Source organism: Tenrec ecaudatus, chromosome 12 (assembly GCF_050624435.1).
Source record: "Tenrec ecaudatus isolate mTenEca1 chromosome 12, mTenEca1.hap1, whole genome shotgun sequence".
NCBI classification, from domain to species: domain Eukaryota; kingdom Metazoa; phylum Chordata; class Mammalia; order Afrosoricida; family Tenrecidae; genus Tenrec; species Tenrec ecaudatus.
Genome location: NC_134541.1, coordinates 95,064,881 through 95,080,638, shown reverse-complemented (window position 1 = coordinate 95,080,638; position 15,758 = coordinate 95,064,881). Strand labels below are relative to the sequence as shown.

At 40.9% G+C, this 15,758-nt stretch overlaps 1 protein-coding gene across 1 annotated transcript in view; it reads left to right on the top strand.

Annotated features, from left to right (window-relative positions):
- The first annotated feature begins 7,177 nt into the window (after positions 1-7,177).
- Positions 7,178-15,758, top strand: part of CBR4 (carbonyl reductase 4) — a 32,119-nt gene continuing 23,538 nt past the window's right edge. Inside the window, exons 1-3 of the mRNA XM_075564244.1 lie at positions 7,178-7,471; positions 10,009-10,129; positions 12,666-12,802. Of these exons, the coding sequence (XP_075420359.1) occupies positions 7,330-7,471; positions 10,009-10,129; positions 12,666-12,802 (400 nt within the window). The 5' untranslated portion in view covers positions 7,178-7,329. The remainder of the gene's footprint in view (positions 7,472-10,008; positions 10,130-12,665; positions 12,803-15,758) is intronic.

The following is a 15,758-nucleotide window of genomic DNA, read 5'->3' as shown; positions in this document are numbered from 1 at the left end:
GTGGTGGTGGAGGTGGTGGTGGTGGTGGTGGTGATGGTGGTGGTGGTGGTGGTGGTGGTGGTGGTGGTCGAGGGGGACGTGGTGGTAGGGTTGTCAGCTGATAATGGAGAAGTTGCCCAGATCAGGGGTTTTGCTTGTCATGCGAAGGAAATAGGTGTTATCCTGTGGCTGATAGTCATGACTGCAGGATTGTATTCATGAAGTCCTCGAATCAGATTTGTACTGTGTGAAGAGCCCTCTGGTGGTGGTGTTCAAAGTGAGCTGTCTGTGAACCTGGAGGCTGATGGTGCGGCTGCATGTCAATTATTCCGCCCTGAAGGAAAGTGGAGCAATGAAACAGAATCCATTTGATTCCAACTCCCAGCGACCTTAAGTGAAGCAGGCGGGAAGGACCAGGTGGAGTGGTTTCGATGGACAGTCAGTGGCACTTGGTGGCTGATTGAATGTGAGACAAGTTGATTTCTGGAGCTAAGTGTATGATATGTAGGTCTCGATAGTAATCTTTTCGGCATTAATGTTAACACACAAAAAAAAAGTGTTTATGGTTCACCTTCTCTTTTTCTTCCCTTTAAAATGAAATAAGCTTTTGTAAATGATATCATGTGATGTCCTTACTCGATTGCCCAAAAAGATCAAGCAGAAGAGTGTCCATAAGCAAACACCACTGATTTTTCTTCACAGAAATGTTGTATCTGGAAGCTTTCTCGTTTTTCTTCTTGAAATAGGAGGCTGTCCTTTATTAATAAAGTAGGTGAGCCAGTTGCAGCACAGGTGATGCAGATTTTACATTACCGCCCCAAGTGCCCCGGGAGAGGGTGTGCTGGCTAGGAAGATAAGAGTTTAGTTACAGATTTGCCGATGTGTACTTTGGACAGATTGTCAGAAGGGACCAGTCCCTGGAAAAGGACACCCTTGCTTGATAAAATAGAGGGTCAATGAAGCAGAGGGAGACTGCTCAGTGAGGTGGGTTGGTTGCAACAGTGGGCTCAAACGAAACGCCGGTGGGTAGAGCTGGAGCTGACGACTGCGGGCCAGGAGCCCGGGGGCGCTGGGAGTTAGGGGTTGGGCTGCTAACTGCAAAGTCTGGTTCTAACCCATCAACTCTTCTGCTGAAAACATTTACAGTCTTGGAAACTCTATATAGATATATGTTGGAATCAACTTTATGGTAATGGGTTTTTAATGTGTAGGCTCTATGTATAGGTAAGGAGCATTTTTTAATAAATAGTGAATTGCTTATACAATTATTTTGTATTAGGATTTGTGTGTATTATAAAAGTTGATAAAACATCTGTGAAAGGTACAATTAGTTCCGGCTTCAAGCTTCATATAACTGAGCAATGAATTTTCAATCAATCTTTTTAAAACTGGTTTCCTGAGATATAATTCACATGCCAGACAATCCCTCTATTGGAAGTGCACAATATTTTCAACAAATTTTTATCTGCTTTGAAAACGATTTTCTTTTTCTGTTTTTGAAAAAAAAAAGAGCACAATTAAATGGTATTTTATTTGTAATAGAAAAAATTAAAAACGGGTATAGTTAAAATCGCTCTCTTGGTCCTCGTGCCTGTGGAGATGACTACCTTTGATTCTTGAAACAGGGAGCTTCACTACTGTGTACAGAGAATGTGGGGTGAAAATAGGATCACAAAAGTGATATATTTTGTAAGAAAAAAAGACTAATGGTGGGCTATCTATTCAGCTCTCTCAATGTACTGCTGGGCTACAAAGACTCGATTTAATTTACAGACCCTCATTTCTCTATCTTGGGGTTAGGAAGGAATTTCCCACACCACTAACCCTTCCAGCTATTGGCTGAGAGGTTGTGATGGAGGTATTCTCACGCGGAATAGAAGTGAGATTGTATGAAGAGGGAGTAAGAGACACAAATAAATAGTAGCCTTGGGGTTTAAAGTCCGTAGGAAAGAGAAAACCCCACGTAGCCATTTACTGTGCATACAGAGTAAGAAGGTTTGAGAATTTTGATTGGAACTTCCACTCAGATTAATGATGAAATGGAACTTTGAAGCATGCTTTTTCCTTGTGAAAAAGATGAGCCCACTCTGGTAAAGAATTACAGTCTCAAACCCTCTGAGGCAGTTCGACTCTGTCCTATAGGGTTGCTATGAGTCACAATGGAATTGACTGCAGTGAGTTAGTTTGCTGAAATAACAGTTCTTAGGAAAAAAACACAAACAGACAACCTTCTCCCCAAAGCCCCCCCCCAAAAAAACTCTCCTTTTTCTATGTAATTGAGTAGCCCTGTTTGTGTAGTGGTTACACTTTCTGACATCTCCCTTCACCCACGTTTCTGTTGTCCATCCCCCAGGGAGGAGATTATATGTAGATCCTTGTAATCGGTTCCCTTTCTACCCCATCTTCCCTCCACGCTCCCAGTATCGCTACTCTCAGCACTGGTCCTGAAGGGATCATCTGTCCTGGGTTCCCTGTGTTTCCAGTTCCTACCTGCACCAGTGTACATCCTCTGGTCTAGCCGGATTTGTAAGGTAGAATTGGGCTAGCTGTTCTTAAATGCTGCTTTTATCTTTTTTTTTGTCTTCTTCTGGGGTTAAAGTTCTAAAATATTTCCATGTTTAATGCCTGCAGCTGGCTTTAAAGCCAGGTGTAATTCACATCATTCTAACTCTCTTGTAATTAGGCTTGTTGCCTCGTTGTTTCAGGTCTACAAAGGATTCATTCTTTTATCTGAACATTTGCTTATAACGTGTAACTTTCGATTGTATTTGCTTTTAGTAAAGTGCAATCAGGTGTTGTGTCTTTTGCTTACAGTAGCAGAGGGTAAACAATTAGACTGACCATACTTTTCTTCATGAAGACTCTTCCATTATGTCGCTTTCGCTGCCTTCATGCGAATTCATGGAAGGAACATTGCACAAGCATCTCTACTGCACAAACAGTATGTTTATTTCCAACAGAAAGTACTGCTTGGGACTGATTAGGTTTCCTTGGCTATTTTAGAAATTGTGGTGAGATACTGGTTAGTTGCTCAGCTGCTAACCAAAGGGTTGCAGGTTCGAACCAACCCAAGATAATGTTTCAAAAAGATTTACAGCCTTGGCAACCTTATGGGGCACCATAAGTTGGGATCAACCCAATGGCAATGTTGTGTGTGTGCGCGTGTGTATTTCTTTTATGCTTTGGCGACTAGTAAATTGGAATCATCCAATCACCTCTTCCTAAGCATTGAGTGACTCTTTTGTTACTGTTAGTCAGCTGAGACTCAGAGCGACTCTGTGTACAACAGAATGAAACATTACCCAGTCCTAATGGTTATGTTTGAGCCTATTCTTGCATTGCTGTGTCCCTCCATCTCTTCTGGGGTCTTCCTTGACCCCCTCCCCTTCTATTTTACAATGAGGGCTGTCTTTTTCCAGGAGTGGTCTCTCCTGATAGCATGTTCTAAGTATGAGACGAAGTCTTGGCTTCATTGTTTCTAAGGAACATTCTGGCGGTTCTTCTTCGAAAACAGATTTGCTTGCTCTTCTGACAGTCTACGGTGCTTTCAGTATTCTTGCTAGCACTACATGCAAATGCATCGAGTTTTCCTAGGTCTTCTTTACTCAGTTTTCCCACTTTCACAGGCATATCAGATGATTAAAACCATGACGGCTTGAGTCAGGCACATCATAATCTTTAGTCCTCAAAGTAGTATCTTTGTTTTTCAACACATTAAAGAGGTCTTTTGCAGCATATTTGCCCAGTACACTATGTCATTGGATTTCTTGACTGCTGCTTCCATGAGTATTGATCCAAGCAAAAGGAAATCCTTGACAACTTCAGTCTCTTCTGCATTCATCACAATGTTATATATTGGTCTAGTCGTGAGGATTTGGGTTTGACAATCCATACTGAAGGCTGTAGCCCTTGCTCTTTATCAGCAAGTACTTCAATGCTCCTTACTTTGCACAAGAAAGATTATGTTCCCTGCACTTTGCAGGTTATTGATAAACCTTCCTCCAGGCCTGATGCTGCACTCTTCTTCACCTCACTCAGCTTCTTGGGTATTTGCTCAGCACGTAGGTTAAATAAATATGGTAAGAGGATTTAAGTTTTTCTTATTAGACATTTGTATTATCTTGCAGCTCACTTTATTTATTGTTTTGACCTTGGGAAATCGGCTGGTTGTGATAGTTAAGGTTTTGTGTCACTTGACTAGATCAGAATTCTCAGTAATCTCCTATGACAGGATCTAATACAATGTAATTACAACCAATCAGTTGTAAGTCTCCATAAAAGGCTAGGATTTGGGTTGACTGTAATACTCTCATTCGGGTCACAGCCCTAGTGCAATAATTGCCTTTGGGCAATATGAGTGGACACTCTGGGAAAGCTTGCTTGCTTTTAGCTGGGCCTGAATCCTGCACCTGGCTCATCTACTTATGGTTCTTTTAAACTTGAGCCAATGGCCTGCCATATTGTCTACTATACTGGGATTCGTCAGTGGCCTGCATTCTACTCTGCTTCTGCATCCACCAGCCTGCTGTCTTCCCATAGATCTTGAGTTCACTATCCCTCAGAGCTACATTTAGGAGAGGCCTGCACCCTAACATCTGTCCTGTGGGCTTGGATCTGTCCATATACAAACATATGCAACACTGGTTTTGCTTCTCGAATAAACCCAGCCTCTAATGAATTCAGTCTTATTTTCCTTTGAAGATTACGTGATCAAGTAGTTTTATGATCTATTTCAAATTCCTTTGGATCTATGTAGAATAATTGTATATTTAAAATGCCATTCCATTTACTTATAATTTTTGCTCTTCTATTTTTACTCAAATCTCACCCAGCCCTCAAAGCCACCCTTCACCACTCTTCATTGGTCTTTGTTTCCTCTGGCTTCTTGTCTTTCACTTTATTAACTATGATTTTCAATGAGTCACTATTGTTTCATGTGTATTAACTTTGTGGTCTCCATGTTGTTGTTTTTATATTAATATCATTAGTTGTCATTCACTCAGCTCCAGCTGGTGGCAGCCCCATGAACAACAGAACAAGACACTGCTCCACCCCGTGCCATCTTCATGATCACTGACTGGCATGCTTGTGCCCATTGTTACCACTGTGTATTTTATGTGCTGCCATCTTCGGGGGCTGTATCAGATAATATTATATTATGTCCCATGACATTGTTATTGGCTGATTTTTAAAAAGTAGTTTGCCAGATCTTTCTTCCTAGTCTGGAAGCTCCTTTACCGTCTGTTCACCTTAAATGAGCCCGGAGCCTGCGAAATACTAGCGTACAGCTTCCAGCATTCCGCGAACACGAAAGCCACAATAATGGAGAAAGTTGTAGACAAATTTATAGCTGGTCAGTGGTTTTTAATGATAAGGATCAGGTTTCTACATTTCTGAATATTTCATTCACTGTCGTTGAGTCAACTCCACCTCTCACGGATCCTACTGAATAGCGTAGCGCTGCCTGTGTGCATTTCTGAGGTGGTAAATCTTTAAAGGGGCAGAAAGCTGCGTTTTTCTCCCCCAGAGGGGCTGGTGATTTCTAAACTACAGCCCAACATCTTGCCCACTAGCCACCAGGGCTCCGGTAGTGAATGCAAAAGTGTTGAATCAAGAAATACTAGGAGCTGATACCAAGCACTCAAATAAAAAAATAAGTGTTTAGAAAATGATGATGGCAACATATGTACAAATATGCTTGATTCAATTGATGTATGAAATGTTGTAAGAGCTGTAGGAACTCCCAATAAAATGATTTTTGAAAAAAGGAAAATGATTTGTTTTTCCTTTTATAAAATTCTTCCTGTGTAGTAAATGCTCAATTTTAGCTAATTAATTCTCAGAGCATTTCAGGAACCCAATTTTTATTTGCAGCAGCCTATACTTGTATAATTCTTGACGACCATTCCCTCTTTCAATTATGTATTGGACTCCTGTGGTAAGGGTTCTATTTTCAACAGGAAGTTCGTCTTTGCAACATCCTTTGATTCCTCCTTTGAGAGGAAAGGTAAGGACCTGCAGGGGTTAAGTCCAGTCTGCTGCATCTTAGGGGTGGTAGGTAGGTTTTACTCATACTTTTACAACTGGTTGGACATCAAGTTTTCATACAAATCCAAGACCTAGATGGAAGCCAGGTACTGGAGCTCCGATTTTCCCACTTCGAATCGTGGGGAATCTGGGCTCTCGCGAAGGTGATAATTCCACTTTCCCACTAACAGTCTAACACATCAACCAAACCAAGCGAAAAGACCCGTTAGGTCTCTCTCTTGGGAAACATAGACCTTTGTCCTTGGCTTTGGGAAGAAAGAATTCACACGGCAGCCTAGCTTGTGATCCCAGTGAGTTTATAGAGGATAGAAGCAGTTTCAGGTTTTACAGTAAATGGAACACAAGCCAGAGCCAGGCTGCATGGCTGAACTGAGTGTGGGAGCGCTGGGAGAGCCCCCTCTAGAGAAAACTTCTGGTCTTCCGGGGGCCCCACAGGTAGGCATGGGGCACTGGTCGACTCCATTGGCTTAATCAAATTCACCTGGCCTAGATGGGCAAATCCAGCCCACCCAGGTGTGCCACCCCTTCCTAGCTGGGAGCCTGAATGTAAGCCTGCACTCCAGCCTCATGGCTGGCTAGGCTCGCCTCATTCTCTGCAGCCATCTCCTGCAGGGGCACCTTGGCATAGAGGAAGACAATGCCCTATCTGGCCACCCCACAAACCCGCCAACAAAGTCACTGCTATCGAGTCGATTCTGACTCATACAAACCTCCAAAACAGAGTAAAACTGCCACCGTGGGTTTCCGAGACTGTTAATTAACTGGAGTAAAATGCCAGATCTTTCTGCCGCAGCCAGCTGGTGATTTCGAATCCAACTCTTATCGACCCTATAGAACAGGTTACCACTGCCCCAGTGCAATTCTGAGGTCATAAATCTTGAAAGGAGCAGAAAGACCAAGATGGAAGCACTACTTCCTAAATCTTAGTTAGCGTGGGCCAGTGACTAGAGTGCTATGCTCAACGCCCCACACAGACTGCATTTCCCAGCATGCCCACGCCTCCACCTTACGTCAAGACTACAAGTCCCAGCATACAGCGCGGTCCCTTTCAAGCCACCCATTGGTCAACTGACCGTTTCTCGCCCGCGTCTTCTGGGAGTGGACGCCCGGGAGTGCGTACGCGGTGACGTCGGCGAGGGGTTTCGCCCCCTACGCCTCGCTTTACTCCCACCTCCGTTGCCGGAGTCCCGCGGCGCCCGGCGGTGGTTTCTCCTCCAGGGCCGCAGTGCTTAAAGTTCGGGGTACCTAGGGGGCTGCCACGCCAGCTCTCTGTTTTCCGAGCTTGTGATTTCGTAGTCCAAAATGGACAAAGTCTGTGCCATTTTTGGAGGCTCCCGGGGCATTGGCAGAGCGGTGGCCCAGTTACTGGCCCAGAAAGGCTACCGACTGGCGATTATTGCCAGGAATATGGAAGTGGCCAAAGCCACTGCTGGGGACCTTGGCGGTAGGTATCAGACGGGAGTTGTCGGTTTGCGTGGCTGCGACCAGCTCCCTTAGTCTTTCTGTCTAAAACTGGCAGGCTTGGCCCAAAGATTTAGCAAGGACCTCTGAGGCTCTCCGAGCGGCTTGCACCTCGCCCGTTAACGAGCCCGTCCCATCCAGCAGGGCCCCTCCTGTCACCTCATCACCTCTCCAGTCAGTGGCCCAGGACTGAGCACTGGGGTTCGCTCCCTTGAAGTCTTGGAGGCCCTTTCATGTGTGCTCACTTCCCTGAAGCCGGGCTGACATCTGATAGGCGGAGGCACTTCAGTCAGGAGACAGGTTAGACCCAGGACAAGTTCAGGCTGGAAAGGTAGGGGTCACCAACGAAAAAAAAAAAACGGTCCACATCAGTTTTGCCAAGGGCTCTTCCTGCCCTTGAGCGGATACACAAATCAGTGTTTCAACGAGAAATCCTTTTCAGTACCAGCCAAGTTTACGGTACACTGGACCGGCTTTAGCCCATTTCATACTTAATTTTAAAGTTTTTTACATTGTTTTGATGGATTTTGCAAATAAAAACTGTTCCGCAAAACTCCTTTTCATTACACTTAACAGACTCCCCCCTCCCCCTGTTCATTAACAATGGATTAATCACTTTAGTATATTTTACTAATATATGTCTTTCTGAATGGCGGGAGAAATAGGACATTTGAAAAGTTCCAAGACGCTTCTATTTGTTTAGTTACTGGAACGGACAAATGTACCTCATTTGCTACCAGGAAGGCATCTGGAAAATTAGAGGTCTTGGGATATGTTTTATAGCCATAACCTTTCAAAGAAGCATTATAATTAGTTTTGTATGATTCATTTTAGCTGAATTGTTTACTTGGAAGAATATTGCCACTGTAAATGGCAAAAATACGTAGTAGACTAAGAAGCATTTGGGTGAAAGGATGTTGTTGGTTGTACTGCTATTGCGTTATTCTAAGGAAAGAAAAAAGACGGGTAAAATGAGGTTAGTGTGAAATACTTCTTGCAATGCATTATGAAAGTATTTTAAGTTGAAAATCTTCAAGATTAACTTTTTGTAATAATTCCTCTTCTGGCCATCCCAGTTTGCTTAAACTGATTTTCATCAGAACAGGAACCTAGGAATTACTCATCTTTTATCTCCAGGGTTTAGACTAACATAACATAGCATATATGAGGGGGCACTCCCCCCCAAAAAAATGGAAAAAAAGCTCTGCTGGGTGGAGCTTTTGTAGTATGCATTTTTCCCTCTAGGCAAGCATCAAGCAACTTGCTCTGGGTAAGTGCACACAGTGGCATCACCAGGGAAGATTCTCTCTGGTCACAGTGATTTTTTTCATGAAAGCAGTTTTGCTTGAACTTTGTTTTCTGGGATGGCCAATTTAAGAGAATGAAGTGTGGCTGTGAAATTTTGTTTCCTGCTCGGGAAAATTGCCTTAGAGACTTGTGATGTTGAACATACCTTTCTAGGACAGGACTATGAGAAAAAGTCAAGTGTACGAGGTTTTCTCCTTTCAAAAAAGGTGAAATGTCGATTGATGACAAACTTCATTCTGGATGTCCATCAACTTCCTGATCAGAAGAAAATGTTGACTACATTTGTGCACTGAGCTCCAAGACTTTGAAGAGATTGACAAGTTATCTGGACTATCTTGGAGCTCGGTTCATTGAACTTTAATGGAAGATTTGGGAATGAGAAGGATTACTGCAAAATTTATGCCTGACTTACCAGCAAAAGCTTTGAAAGAACAGCTCAGAATTGACCCAGACCTTTTCCCCAAGGTCATTACTGGTGACAAGACATGGTGCTATTCTTATGACTGTGAAAGGAAACATCAATCAAGCTAGTGGAAGACACCATTGCCACCTCACCCCCCCCCCCAAAAAAAAAAACTTGTCAAGTGAAATCAAAGGTGAAGATACTCATTTGCTTTTTTGATGTGATGGGAATAGTGCATTTGGAGGTCATAGCACTAAGACTGTTAATCAAACTTTCTATTTAGAGGTTCTGAAAAGACTGCATTACAGTGTGCAACAAAAATGCCTAACTAGTTACAGACAGGGGACAAGTTTTGCCACCACGACAATGCACCTGCTCATGCTGCCATTGCAGTGCACCTGTTTTTGGCAAAAAACAGCACACCTCTCTTGTACTACATGCCTTACTCACCTGATCTCTCTCCGTGTGACGTCTTTTTGTTTCTGAAAATGGAAAGGGACATGAAAAGACTGATTTGATGACATAGAAGAGGTGAAGAAGAAAAATGAGGGAGGTGCTGTCAGCCATCCAAACAGATGAGTTTGAAAAATGTTTCCAAAAAGGGAATGGCAGGTTTGACAAATGTATTAAGAGTAATGGAGAGTACTTTGAAGGTAATAAGGTTGTTTTGTAAAAAAATTTAAATACATAGCTTTGAAAAAACATTCCTTTTTCTTTTGGTATGCCTCCATATGCTTAACAAATGGAAATGATTTAAGTTATTGATTCTAGTAATAACTTATAAATAATTCTATTCTAACTTTGTGTAGGTGATCATTTGGCATTTAGCTGTGATGTTTCCAAAGAACATGATGTTCAAAATACCTTTGAAGAGATGGAGAAACATTTAGGTCGAGTTAATTTCTTGGTTAATGCAGCAGGGATTAACAGGTTGGTCACCAATTTAAGTACTAATGTGTATTTGATTAGTGTGAATTAATATTCAAAAATAAACTATTTACTTCTCATTAGAAGAAAATGTCTATTTTGCCCAACATGTCTTTCTCCAAGGGAGTAGTCTGTCAGGATAACATGTCCAAAGAACATGAAACAAAGTCTTACCGACCTCCTTTCTAAAGAGCATTCTGGCTGTAAATCCTACAAGACAGATTACTTCATGTTCCTGCCAGTTAATTGCATATTCAGTATTCTTCACCAACACCATAACTCAAAGGCATCAATTCTTATTCAGTATTCCTTATTCATTATCTAATTATAAGGAGCCCTTGTAGTGTAGGCATAACTCATTCAGCTGCTAAATGAAAGGTAAGCAGTTGGAAACCACTGGCTGCTCCTCAGGAGTTAGATGAGGCTTTTTACTCCTGAAAAGAGTTAAAGTCTCAGAAACCTCAGGACAGTTCTACTTTGTGATAGAGGGTTGCTTCAACTCAGTTGCAACTCGATGGAAATGAGTTTGGTTTTGGTTTTGTCTGCCTGTACTACACAGATGAAGGAGTTGAAAATAGCCTGGGATCAGGTATACTTAAATTCCCCTACCTGTTTAAAAAAGTGACATCTTTTTAACTTTTTAAAGAGTTCTTTTGTAGCAGATTTGCCCAATGCCTAATTTCTGGAATTATTTGCTCAGAATGCAGTTTGAGTGAATATAGTAAAATGATACAACCCTTAGACACACCTTTCCTAATTTGAAATCATGCAGTCTCTCCTTTTCTTTTCAAATACCTGGCTCTTGGTCTGTGTACAGGTTCTACATGAGCACTTACACAAGTGTTCTGGAATGACTATTCTTTGCAGTATTTTGCCTACAGGTGAATGCTTCCTGAAATGGTTGATACAGCAACTTTGTATTTTTATCATTCTTTTAATAATAGTTTTAATTGCAAATCAGGCCATCCCTGTTTGTATTTATTAAATCGCGTATCAACCCCCAATAGTGAACTCTTCACCTGCTTGCTTCTTGATTTTTCTTCTCCTTCTTATGGACTATTATCTTCGTTTCACCTAAGTTATTGTCTGTCAACAGTTGAGCTCAGTGCTTTTCTTCTCGCCCTTTCCGTCCCCCATATTCCTTCTCTTGAAATTCCTCTGTTACTCAATATTTTGTCCATAGAATCCTTCAGCAGTTCAACTCGAGGCTTGATTTTTTTTGTGCCATTCTTTCAGCTTGAGAAATACTAAATGATTTTTTCCCTTTGGGTTCTTGAATATATTTTATATATTTCATTATAATACTTTGACTTTTCAAATACCCTTACCTGTTTTCCCTTATCATGTATTTAATGTCTTCCATTCCATAGCTACTCTGTTGTCAAGAGCAAGAGCCATAGTCTCCTCTGACATCCATTTTGGTGCTTTCTCTTTTCCTGTCCTTTTAATACCTTTTATTTTCTTCATGTGTGATGCCTTGATGTCCTCCATAGCTTGTTACATCCTTAGTACTTGATCAGTTGCACATCTCCTTGAGGCAGATGCTGTGGACTTGGTTTAGTTTTTTCAGCCTCAGTTTGAGTTTACACATGAGCACTTGGTGATTTGCCCTGCTATCAGCTGTGTTCTGACTGATGTTATCGAGTTTCTCAATCATCTCTTTCCACATATGTAGTTGATATGTTGCCTTTGTATTCCTGGCAAGGTCCATGTGTATAGTGACTTTATTTTGTAAAAAAAAAAAAAAAAAGACACTTCGATGAATAGGTTGTTGATATTACATAACTCCATCATGTGATCTCCATTGTAGTCCATATCACCAAGGTGGTATTCCTGAACGTTTGCATTCAGACTGCAGAACGTTGTCGAAAAGCACCGTCGACTTCATCTTTTCCATTAGTAACTGCTGCCTAAATATTAATGACACATTAACTGCCCGTCTCTATAGGCATATTGATGTTATACTACCACTGACAGGATTATGCTTTAGGCTAGATCTCAAAATGTATTCTGAAAGGTAGGCACTATTCTCATTTTTGTCAACATAAGTAAATTTTGCTGGTTCAGAGCTTCATACAAATGGAATCATCAATGAGTAAACTATTAGATAATATGTGGATTATGTGCTAATAAAATTGTTTAAAAGAAACACAAAACAAGTGTCCACCATGCTTTTGAACCGATATAGTTTTTAACGATGAACTTAGCAGTGAAAAGGCTTAATGGCATTTTGACTTTCTTGTTAAGATGTAATGAGGCAATTATTCAGATCATTCATGCTGTTTTATCTACATGGTTTTGAGCGGTGAGGAGCATTTGCCATTCCAGGTAAAAGGTACTAAGACCCTGACATCCAAGTAGAGCTTTTATAGCTTCTCATTCTCATTTTATTTCCTTTCAAGCTAAATTCCAAATGGGACACTAATTCTAGTCATTTAATCTCATATGAGGCACTTCTTATACTACTTTTAGCAGAATGTTACGTGATTTTTGCAACAAAAAAAAATCCTGTTTTTTTTTTTTTTTTTTTCAAATTCAGAGATAACCTTTTGGTAAGAACAAATACTGAAGATATGCTGTCTCAGCTTCATACAAACCTCTTGGGTTCCATGCTGACATGTAAAGCTGCCGTGAAGAGTATGATTCAGCAACAGGGAGGCGCTATTGTTAATGTAGGTGAGTCTTTGGTGTGTGGATTTCTAATGAGCTCATATTGCTGCTAGTTGCTGACAAATCCGTTTTGTGACTCATGGCAACCCCCATGTGTGTCACAGTAGACAAAGCCCCACAGGGTTTTCAAGACTCTGGTGCTTCTGAAACAGATCTCCCTGCCCTTCTTCCAAGGCGCCTCTGGAGGGGTTCACGCTGTCAACCTTTAGTCCGCTCGTTGAGTGACTAGCCATCTGTGCCAATGAGAGAAGCCCAGTTATCTCATGGTACCATAATTTACTAAAGCTTTACTGATTTAGAATGTATATGAATAGATTGAGAGTTTTCTCTATATTACCTATGAAAAAAAAGGCTTAATGGGCTGATCAATGGGTAAAGCAGACATCACAAATTTACATGTCCCTAAGAGTTGACTAAAAAATTAAACTCACTGCCATAGAATTGATAGTAACTCATAACGACCCTATGGGACTGGGTAGTACTGCCCTGTGGGTTTCGGAGAATGTAACTCTTTAATCGGAGTAGAAAGCAGGTGTTAAATGAGTAAAGCCACCAAGCATTTGAAAAATACTATGTATTCGTGTAGTCCAGAGGAACTTTGGAGTAGTGGGCTCAATGCAGTGGATTATTCCTGTGCAGGAAGATGGGTCTAGGTTTGCCAGCTACTTTGATTTTCCAAAAGAAATGGAACATCTGGATTTTTATCTGAAAGGTAATTTTTGAAATATAGAAAAGGAATGACAAGTGTTTATATGGACTCATCGCAGCCCTACAGGACCGTGTCGAATGGTCTCGTAGGGTCTCCAAGGCTGTAATCGCTGAGAAAGCAGACGTCCCATTGTTCTCGGTTCCAACAGCTGACCTCTTGCCCTTGGTACTTACCAATACCATTTATGTGCTTATTCTTGTCACTTTATATAATAAGGTCATGCAGTATTTTTCTTTTCGTGATTGATTTCTCTCACGCAGCATACTGTTTCCAAGGTTCAAATTGATACTAGCTTCTTAACATGTTAGATGAGAAATTTAGGGCACAGGGAGTTTATGTTAATGATAATGGAATAATTTTGAAAAATATAGCAAGACTGGATATACATCTTGAAGGATGTAAACAGTGTTACTGAATTGTGTATATAGAATTTGTTGGAATGTTGCAACCTGTGCTGTGTATAGTTTCTTCTTTTAAATTGTTTTATTAGCACTTCATCCACGTCATACAATTCAATCACATCAAGAAGGGTTGTATAATTGTCACTATACTAAATTCTAGAACATTTTCTTCTTCCTTATACTCATTGTTATTCATGTACTCATTATTTTTTCTCATTGTGGCAAAAATATACACAACAGAACATTCTCCAGTTCTGCAATTCTGACTTGTATAATTCAGTGCCATTGATTATACACTTTATGTTGTACAACTGTGTTATTAATAACATTTTCCAAATTATTCTACCACCATTGACATAAACTCAATGCCCCCTACACAATAACTCTTCCACGGTTAAATCATTTTAAAAATAAGTTGTATGTATATCATCACATCAGTTCTAGTGTTCCCTCCACTCTCCAACATTCATTGTTTGCTTCCTAAATCCCCTCGCACCCCCATTCCAGATCCCCGATAAACCACTGCATAAATTATTGTCTCTCTGTATCTACTCCTGTGCTTCATAATCTGGGAAACCAAACAGAAACAATAAAAAACTAAAACAAAGTGCTAAGGATAAAATAACAGTAGAAAGATAAAAATACAAATAAAGAGTAAGAAAGAAAAGACCATCAATATTATAAAAGCCAGGGAAGAAATTTTTGTCATGGAACAAGCAAATTCTGGAGCCTAGAACACATTTAGCTTGGGTCAAGAGGGAGGTCAACTGACCAAGTATCAAGTTCGATCCAGAATAGTCAAGTTTATAATGATCTCTATCTGACAATAAAGCTGTTTGAGTCCCCTTGTGGCTAGAGGGAATCTGACAGTGGCTTAATCTGATTCAATAGTGTGCAGATGGATTGTGGACTCCCATTGTCTTCCATAGCCTTCTACAAATTGGGGGTTCACATTTAAGCACTGATACTTTTCCCTAAGTCATCTTTGGATTTTATTATTGTCATCTTTAGATTACACAAGTTTGTGTGCTTCTTCCATGTGGAGTTAGTTGGCTCCTCACTTAGATGGCTGATAGCCGGGCACCATCTGCTTTCTTCACCACACTTTGCTGTAGCACCCTTATCTTCAGTGTCCCTTTTCTGCAGGTGAGTATGGAACAGGGTCATGTTATCAGAACTAACTCTTCTTGGATTAGGGTCAGAGTTAGTAGGAATTGAGAATCCATCTGCTTGTCCACAGGTTATGCAACTCTGGTTTACTTTGGTGGCTGTATTATGACAGAAAACCCTGTAACACCAACAACAGCAACCAACCAATGAAAAACCAAACCAAACAAACAAAAGACAGAAAAACAAAACCCTTCAAAAGAAAAACATTGTCAGTCATCACCCTGGGGTGTAATGTGACTGCACTGATACCATCAACATGCTGTGCATATTTTCACCCTCATTCTCTGGGTTGCTAACCGTAAGGGTAGCAGTTTTAAACCACCAGCAATTCCATGGGAGAAAGAATAGATTTTCTCCTCCCATAAAGAGTGACAGCCTTAGAAACCCACAGGGCCAGGGCTACCCTGTCCTATATGGTCAGAATCAACAATAGCAGTGAGCTCAGAGTTTGGAACGAAACGATTTTAAAAGATTTTTAGACTGGATAGTAACACCCTTGGCCTTCAGATTATTTTACTCATTGGCAAATAAATTACATAGCATGTGCCTGCAAGGTTTGAAATGCAAAATAACTTGAAATTTTATTTTGATTTGACATCTTGAAAATAGTGGTAGATTATTTGCCTTTTCATGTCAGTGGTAATACCCTAAAAGGCCACAAAAGGGGGTGCTGTTCCATTAA